This window comes from Physeter macrocephalus, chromosome 6 (assembly GCF_002837175.3).
Source record: "Physeter macrocephalus isolate SW-GA chromosome 6, ASM283717v5, whole genome shotgun sequence".
NCBI classification, from domain to species: Eukaryota; Metazoa; Chordata; class Mammalia; order Artiodactyla; family Physeteridae; genus Physeter; species Physeter macrocephalus.
In genome coordinates, this window is record NC_041219.1 from 19,785,216 (window position 1) to 19,794,895 (window position 9,680).

The 9,680-nt window shown below is 31.0% G+C and overlaps 1 protein-coding gene across 1 annotated transcript in view; it reads left to right on the top strand.

Moving 5' to 3' along the window:
- LRRIQ1 (leucine rich repeats and IQ motif containing 1) overlaps positions 1-8,659 on the top strand; it is a 291,039-nt gene extending 282,380 nt beyond the window's left edge. Inside the window, exon 27 of the mRNA XM_055085241.1 lies at positions 8,517-8,659. Within this exon, the coding sequence (XP_054941216.1) occupies positions 8,517-8,659 (143 nt within the window). The remainder of the gene's footprint in view (positions 1-8,516) is intronic.
- Positions 8,660-9,680: the final 1,021 nt, after the last annotated feature.

A 9,680-nucleotide genomic window follows, 5' to 3' on the forward strand; every position in this document is an offset into this window, starting at 1 on the left:
AAAAATTACCACTCAGCTTGTGTACCTTATACTTAATATAGCAAATATTACAAATTTTTTAAAAAGTAATGCTTAAATTTATTTTCAAAAATTGTCTTATTATTTTGGTATTTCAAAAACATGAACAATATATCTTATGTGAAATAGCTTTGGTTTTTCTCTCTGAAAGTATTAATAACAAGTTTCATCCAATGCAAAGATGTGTTAATGAATGGCAATGTTAATTTTCAATGTGGGAGGACCCACATCTCTGGTCAACAGCCGTCTCTCTCCACTCCTACAGTAAGGAAACTTGATTGGATGAGTACAGTTGTAAATATAGTTATAAATGACTTTAATTTATGAATACTAGTCACTGATGCTTCACTGGTGAATTTACCTCCCCATTTTGTCCTCTTGCTGCTCTCCAAGCCTTCTGCCACCCTACTCCTAACCTGCATCTCCTTTGAAATTTCGCTTTTTCAAGGCTCCAAGATCCCTAACTAGCATTTTGACCATTTTGGCAGCTCTGCCACTTCCAACTGATTCCCTACATTCCATAACTTAAATTTACAAATCAACTATTTCCTCACTGGATGTTTAGAAACGTTTTACATTTAACTTAATTTTCTGTCACATAGAGTGATCAAAAGGTGAGTGAAAGTTATGTTTAATTATGTCCTTACCTGCATATTTTTTAGTATAGACTGAAACTATATATTAAAAAAAAATTGAGTTTTGGTTCAATTGTCCACTAATTAACTAGCATATTGATTTTACTTGTACATGGCCTTTAGAAACTCTAGGTAGCTATGTAATTCTGATACATTGTCCTCATATACTTTCTTAAAGAAAAAAAACATGTAGTTTCTAATATTCCATGTCTATTTTTGCAAAGTTCAAAGGAGACACTCATTAATGTTATTTTATTAAAGTATATGTTCATGTAATTCAGCCAAAATCATTCAAATATGGGAGTGTTCTTTGAAGGACTTCAGAAATTCTGGTAACACCTACTTTACAAAGACCTTGACAGGTAAACAGAAAGACAGTGACATAAGTGAAGGATAAGAAAGTCTGAAAAAAATCTTTTGATAAAGTAATTCTTAAATTAAAAAATCATGTTGGAAGGGGAGGGATTAATAGGTGAAGCACAGAGAACTTCTAGGGCAGTGAAAATACTCTCTATGATACCATAATGATGAATAAATGTCATTATATGTTGGTCCAACCCACAGAATTTCAATACCAAGAGCGAGCCATAATGTAAGCTCTAAACTTCGGGTGATTATGATATAGTTTAATCAACGTAACAAATGTACCTCTCTGCGGGATGTCAATAATGGGGAAGGCTGTGCATATATGCGGGCCAAGTGTACATGGGAGATATCTGTACCTTTACCTCAATTTTGCTGTGAACCTTAAACTGCTCTTTTTAAAAAAATAAAGGCTTAATAATAAAGAAAAATTAATCATGTTAAGGGTTATGGTATCATACATAGATACAGGTAAGATATAGATATGGATACAGATAAAGAAATATCTTTCTCTTGTTTTTCCTCAGCTTACAGAAATTAAGGATAGTATTGTTTTTCATTTATACATTTTATTCATTTTTAGTTTCATAGGCCTATTTCCCATAATGGACAGTTCTTTCCATTACAAGACATGCAAAAACAGATACACATCTCACATTCGCTGCCTAATGATTTTCTTTATGGTACTGTTATATTAGAAGCGTACTTTATTTCTTAAAATTAAAAAAGGTATTGTCTTCTTTTTAATAAAACTTAGTCATGTAAAGCCAAGTTTCACTTGTGTTACTGTCACTTACTTTTGGGTAAATACTTTAACTGCATTGCCTCAGTTTCCCCATTTTAAAAATGAGGGTGATATGTATCGTGCACAGTTGTATTGAGGATTAAATGAGATGGTGAATAAAAAATGCCAAGCCAGGGCCTGGAATATAATGGACTCCTAAATCCCTGCTACTCCTTCAGTATGACATTTTCAGGAAGGTTATGAGTAAATGGACATTGGCAGAATTGAAGACAAATGCATGATGAGAAAATGTGGACAATAGCACATAATAGTCTTTTAATAGACTTGATAGTAAAAAGTAATATAATTGTGTACAAGCAAAAATATTGATGCTAAATGCACAATAAAGAGGTTGTTAAAAAGCACACTGTGGTAATACTTTTAATTAACTGGCATACTTATAAATGATGGCATTCTGCCCACAAAATCTTCTAATAAAATAATTCCACAATACCACTATCTACGTCAATTGTTGCAAAATTTCATTGTAGACGTAAAAATTGACTTATCAGATTTCCTATTTAAAATATTCAAACTTTAATCCTACTCTAGATGTTATATTTTTCCCCAGATAAAAATAAGGTAAAAATAAGATTTTTATAAACAACTGTGGCCAAGTTAAACTTTTTTGTTCTGTGTATAATAAAATCTGGCTTTGTTTATTCTCTTGTTTCTTAGCTGAAGAGTTTGATTTTAAAGTAACACATCAGTAAAGAATCTTAGAGCTACATCATAGAATTACTATTTTTAAAAAATTTTGTTCAGCAAGAGCTGGTCTCTAACAATGTAGAAGTTTAAACTTTAAGGCTTTTATTATTGCTTAAACCATTAACTCTGATTTTTCTTGGTCTCAATTTTTTTGGCAGGAACTTTAATACAGATTTGTTAGGTCTTAATATTTTGTCCCTGAATAGACAAACACATTAACATTAACACTTCAACCCTTCAAATATTCCCATAATCAGAACTGGATAGTCAAAATTAATTACTATTATACCAAGAGCATGTTTACGTGGTTGCTGGAAACATCCAACAGACATATATTAAAATTCTAGCACAGAGTAGGGCACATAATAAATAGCTGTTGATTTAATGTCCTTTAACAGCTCAATACAGCCTGTTTCCAGGATCCGAGACAGTTTAATGAAACAGTCAACAATGATTCCAGACAGTTAAATATAACAGTTATTAGTAACCACAGAATAATGTTTACAGATCTAAAACAGTAGTTAGTTTCACCAGCAGTTGACATTATCCAGAGAAAGACAAATCTCAACTGTACTTGTGTGAGAGAACTAGTTGTACATATGTCAACTACATTTATTCTTTGTAAAAAAAACAAAAGAAAAACCCAACTTACACACATTTTAACAGTTTTGAGGACAGGATCCATGTATGCTCTATTGATAATAGATTAAAGCATCATGTTTCTAACTGTAATATTTTAGTTCTTACCCCTTTCCTTCATAAATAAATAGCTTGACTTTGACTTTTTTTTTTTTTTTTTTTTTTGGTTGTCGCTTTCCAACCGATTTCTTACACTAGCTAATGTGGTGCAAAAATAAATGGGTATGGTCAAATGTGAAATGCATTTGTCAAATGAATGAAACTGAAGTGCAATAATATAATAAATCCTCAGGCGAGTCATGTTTATTGTTGCCAAATGTCTCCCTGCTAAGAACTAATATGCATGAAAAGGGATAATGAAAGTTTCCATGAAAAGTTTTTGGGAAACCTATCCACAAGTCTTCACTATCTGGGAATGTGGAAATAAGTATTTGTTTTATACAAGTTCCATATGAGGATTGTAAGGATGGAATTATGAGAATAGAGTGAAATAGAAAGCAACTGTAGTATGATGGTTACTAATATTACTTGGCACATGGAGGAATATTGACAGGGAAGCTTCATTGAAAGGCAGAATAGAACAGTGCCTGCTACATAATGGGCACTAAGTAAATACATATTGAATGAATGTGTAAATAAAAGGAAGAGTTTAAATTCAAGCTTTCAAAGACTCCAAGTGATCTTGAAAATCTAATTTAGGTTTTAAATATTTAAATTCCAAAGGATAACTGCACAGTGATAAACATTTGGGAATTTACTTAAAATGCATATTTTTGCTATATGTTTACTTTTGGCAAAATTAATTAACATGGGAAAATGAGGGGTAAGACAAGATTATTAGAAATTAGAGTGTTATATAAAAACTGGGTTGTTTCAAAGGAATATGCATATCAATTAAGGGTAAAAAATGCTCTCAATTATTAGCATAATTCATGCCATTACTCCTTAATTACAAATGCTTATGGACACTTAGTTGTAAGTATAATAAAACTGAATATTTTTAGAATGACTGGAGAATTTGGGAACAGACCTTTTCTGAATTGACAAGAATAACGGGACATATGACCTGATTTTTTAGAACCAACTGTGTACAGAAGAAAATAGATGCCTAGATAACTTATAGATTTGTTAAATTTCATTCTTAATTCCTTACTGAGTTACACTTTTTATTACCTAGTCAATTTAGGAGGTTAAATGTGCAAGTATCTACTAGTTTGGTGGGAAGCCAGAAAAGCCAGGACAGAATAGTTATTTAAGGGTCACATGACAGAAGGCAAATCTAATTCTGAAAAACATCACAAAACCAATTTAGATTTTATAACCAAAAAATAAATCACTCAAAAAAATTTCCTCCAGAAAAAAAATTAAAACAATCTTGAACAATATTAGTATAAGAACCACAGGATTTAAAGAAACAAAATAGTATTTTTAGCACCACATTCTAGCCATCCTTGTCTGTGCAAACACACCTCTAAGAAGAAATCAACACAATAGTATGTTAAAAATAATAAAACCTGGGGAAACACTGCATACTATAGGGAGGCCTCAAAGATTCTAGATCAAATATGAATGGTAGCTATTATAAAAGATCAAGAAATGGGCAAAATACAAAAGTAAAAATCTACATTGTATAACAAAATAATATACCCTACCCTATATGATATGTATTAGATTTTATGCTCATTAGGAATTGTTTTTTCAAAATAAATGTACATAGACAAAGCAAATTATATGTGTCATGTTGATTTAAAAAGAAACATCAGGCATCATGATTTTTAGCAACAATAACAAATACTGTGGATATTTTTGTGACAATCAAATGTACCAAACCTAACTGGTTTTCTTTGTTATATGTCTCTTAAATATTGGGTAAGAAGGATAACTGTAAATGTCATTGTCCAATTGGGATTTCAAGGAACAGGGAAATTTTATTAGTATTTTTGTAAGTTATAGAGAAAACTTCTATTCACTGAAAAAGCTTGAAAACAATTTCAAAAACAAGCAAAATCACCATGTTACATTGAGGCAATCTGAATATGATATAAACAACCTGTTTGTTTTATTTTCATTCTTAGTGTTAGACTTTATCTATAAATACTCATTATAATTCAAGTCTGGATATAGCAATAGCCTTAAAAAGCAACTGTTATTTAAACACTGTAATATCTACCTCAACCTCAAACTTGCCCAGGGTAACTCACTCACAGCACTTAAATTGATGTAAACGCTTTGCTGCTAAAAATTTGTTCTGGTCACTTTCATTAAAATGTTGAATTTTTTTCCTTCATGCTTTACTTCTGCTGTATCTGCTGTTAAGCAGTACAATATGGGAAGGACTTTGAAATGATTTCTATATCCAGACACATAGTGTATCGACAAAAATCCGATGACGTATTACTATACATCATGAAATTTCTATTTTAACCTGTTTAAGGAAGTTTTTCTTATTCATACCAGGAGAGTCATTCAAAGCATTTTACATATTAAATTACTTATCAAAACACAGCATATATAGACCTTGACATTTGTTAAAGAACCAAGGATTTAACCCCCCGAAAATTTTAAAGGACCAGAACAAATCTTTAGCAGAACACAGATTATGCGGCAAGCAGTGAGTTTCTGGAAGATAGAGCGTACTTATCAACGCATACTTTCAGCATATATGTAAGAGACTGATAGGTTGATTTGTATGGTCACCTGCAAATATGCAGCCTACTGTTGTTTAAAAAAACATAAAATCTGTAACAATAATGTTGCAGGAAAGAGAAAAAAACTGGCAAAGATCCTTTAGTTATAATTTTTTTATTCCAGGAACCCATCAGTAGGTCTAGCTCTAATATCCATTTTTTGAGGCAAGATTCTCTCACTATTGTATTTTCATGTGGGTAAGTAATTTCAGAATGATTATACATTGACTGTATTAAATTGCTTCTTTATTTTCTTTTTTCATTTCTAGAGTAATCATAGAACAAAGTAACAGCTTTGCAATTAATGCCGATATGTGGTTCCTTCGTAATATGTTCCTTTGTAGATGTGTTGCTTTACTCCTCAATTTGTTTCTGTATATCTGGTGGTTCAAGAATTTATATGATAACAAAGACTCTCACTAATATGCAATGAGAGAATAAGCTATATTGATTACTGCTCAAATTGTTTATTTACACGTAGCAAAACAATAAAATGCAGGCTTATTTAATCACATCTAAAATATTGCTTTTTAAAAAACTATATACTCACATAAGTATTTATGTAATTTTAAGGACTAATGTCCTACAGCGTTTTCATTCCACAGAAAATGTACTTCAAAATTGTTATAAAGCTGTCTTGTAATATCACACAATATGTTTTTTAAATTATAATTATTTGCTGAAGGAATTACACTAAACAATGAAAAATATACAAGCTGCCTTTTAAATATAGGGTTACACTGTGGATGAGTACAAAAAGCCTTGAAGATTCATCAGCAGCTTCAAAATAACAAAGACAACAGAACAGTATTAGGGAAAAAAATGTGCCATACGGTAAATTTGTAGTCAATAGAAAAATTCTTTAGAATGCAGAAACACTGTTAAGAATGAGGATTTGGTCTACAGAAAAGTTATGTTGTAATACAGTTCACTTTAATTTTGAAATTAATTTAGAAGTATATGAAATTATCTTTAAATATGTCAATGCTTTGTACAGAAAGTGCCATCTTTCTTACATATTATTTGCTCTTTGATAAAAAGTTTATATTAAGAATAAAGGCATTAAATAATACATCTATCTACTATTAAGATACTTCCATCAAAAATATTAAATAGGGCTTCCCTGGTGGCGCAGTGGTTGAGAGTCCTCCTGCCGATGCAGGGGACACGGGTTCGTGCCCCGGCCCGGGAGGATCCCACATGCCACGGAGTGGCTGGGCCCGTGGGCCATGGCCACTGAGCCTGCGCGACCGGAGCCTGTGCTCCGCAACGGGACAAGCCACGACAGTGAGAGGCCCGCGTACCGCCAAAAAAAAAAAAAAAAAAAAAAAAAAATTAAACAATAATGGAGCTATGTTATTGAATTATATTTTAAAATATATACTTATTTCTACTTATTAGCTTGAATAATGCTTGCAAGGGACTTGATTTAGCTTTCACTATTGGAACAAAACATTTTGTTAGCCATTTGTGGAAATTCGCTTACTCTTTTATTAATCTCTAGTTTTTTATCTTCAATAAATCATCATGTTGCATCAAATTTGAAATTACAGACCAATTTCCACAAACGGTCTAATGTTTTCAAACCTTTCTATTTGGACATATATTTTTAAAATATTTTAAAATTTAGTTGGAGAAGTATTAATCCAGAAAAACATTTTTTGATATATTTCCCTCTAAACTTGTTTAAAGCACAAAAGCATCACAACGAAGAGTCACGTGGTTTGAACCTTTGCCTAGAACCAGGACTGAGGGAGCTCTGGAATGCCTCACTTTGCTGCTTCTCAAATCGTTTCCCCACTGATACAGCCCTGTGCACTTGCTTAATCCTCAGGAGATTTGAAGCAGATGATCATAATTCTTTAATAGTATTCTTGATACAGCATCTTGGGGTCTTGCCGAGTAAAACATTCCTAATCTGCTATCCCATTCTTGCAACTACTATGTGCTTTTAACCCTCTAACAATTTTTGTTACTTTTTTTGGGATAAATTCTAACTTGTTGAATGTAAGTAATTATTTCTTCCATCTTATAGCACCTGCTTACAAAGCATTCTCCCAGGTCTAACCACCATTGCAATATAATCAGAAAGTTAATCTTCACAACAACCCTGTAATGCATGATCATTTCCCTCATTTATAAAACTAAGGCTCAGAAAGGCTGTGACCTGTCCAGTCACAAAGCTGTGTTTTATGCAGCCAGACTAGAAAGGATGAATATCTTTAGATTCTGCATCTAATATTCTTTCCATTTTGCCAAGGTTTTTTTTTTTCTGAAAAAGTTCTTAATTCAATAGGACTATTTCTAAAACTAATTTTACCGTATTCATTGTTTATGAAATATAAACAATTATAAAAATTTAAACTATGAAAACATAAATGTAAATATCTAGAAACTAAGACGTATCATTTCATAGTCTTGAAATACCAGGGACATTTGGATTGTAGATAAATTGTTATATCTATTTAATTTTTTAAGTCAGTCTCTTTCATTTAACCTAAATACAATTTATACTAAACTTTGATTATATTATTTTGCAAACAAAAAGGAAACTCAATATACTTTTTTTAAACTGAAAGATCATACAGTTCTAAAATGCATGTGATTGACAAATATATTTCTTTTAAATAATTTTACTTGGATCAAGTTAAGTGAAAATGAACATTTAATGTCACTGTCTAGGTTGTTCAATTAAGGGAATACTTGCCTCAATGATAACAAATACAAGACCTTCTAAGAAAGAACGTATATCATTCCGTGACAATCCTGTACAACTCAGTGGTGGATGGGGAAGTGGCAAAAAGAAGGTGAAAACTTCAAACTAATCCTTCAAGCTTCAGCATTCAAAGCATATGGCACATGGTTTCTTTCAAGAGATCTGTGGATAACTGGTCATATTACCAATCGGATACAAGGTTTTAAGTGTATTTAATTTGTATTATTATATATATTTCACGATTCTGTTTTCTGATGGATTTCTCTTATTTTCCATCTGTAAAATACAGTTTTGCTGTTGTTCCTGTGTTCATATAGAATGGCTTCCAGAAATTAATTCTTGAAATATTGTAATGGAATTTGCATATCCAATTTCTTTTTTTATTTAAAATGTTAATTACACATGTACTAGAGATGGTTTTTGTAACCAATAATAAATTGTAATACCATAAATATTATCATAAGAGAATATAACTGTATTTTATTGGACCATTTAGAGTACTAATGGATCATTAATATATTAATAAATTTTATTTGACTATATTATTATAATTGGATATTTCAAAGATAAATTGACATGTAAATTAATTCAGAATAGAAAATGAAATTAATCTTTTTCTGTTACTTTGTCATCTTAAATAGATTACAGTTATGTTAAGAAAATATACATCCATTTAAATTTCAATGACATAAATTTAAATATTTATCAATTTAATGATTGGATATTTTATGTGTAATGTTTCACTCTTATCATTTATAAACGGTAGATGCTCATTCTGGTTCATTAATATTATTCTTCTGACTCAAAAATACTCTATAATTTTAATTTTTAATGTGCCTTAAAATAATTACCATTAAAAAATCTTTTCAACTTTTCAAACCCCAGTCTTATAATTTTGTAATGTTAATATATTTTCTAAAATTACAGATGAGTTTTATTAAACTCTCACTATTGTGTAGTCAATATTCTGTGATAGCTTAGTAAATATAATGTGCAAAATGCTGCATTTACCTTTCATGCTCCTTAGGATCTTTAACTCTCCTGAGTCTGGAGCTTTTTTCACAAAGCTAAGTTCTCCAGTGACTTTCCAGTTTGCTGCTGTGTAATAGGATCCAGTGAACTTTAATTTT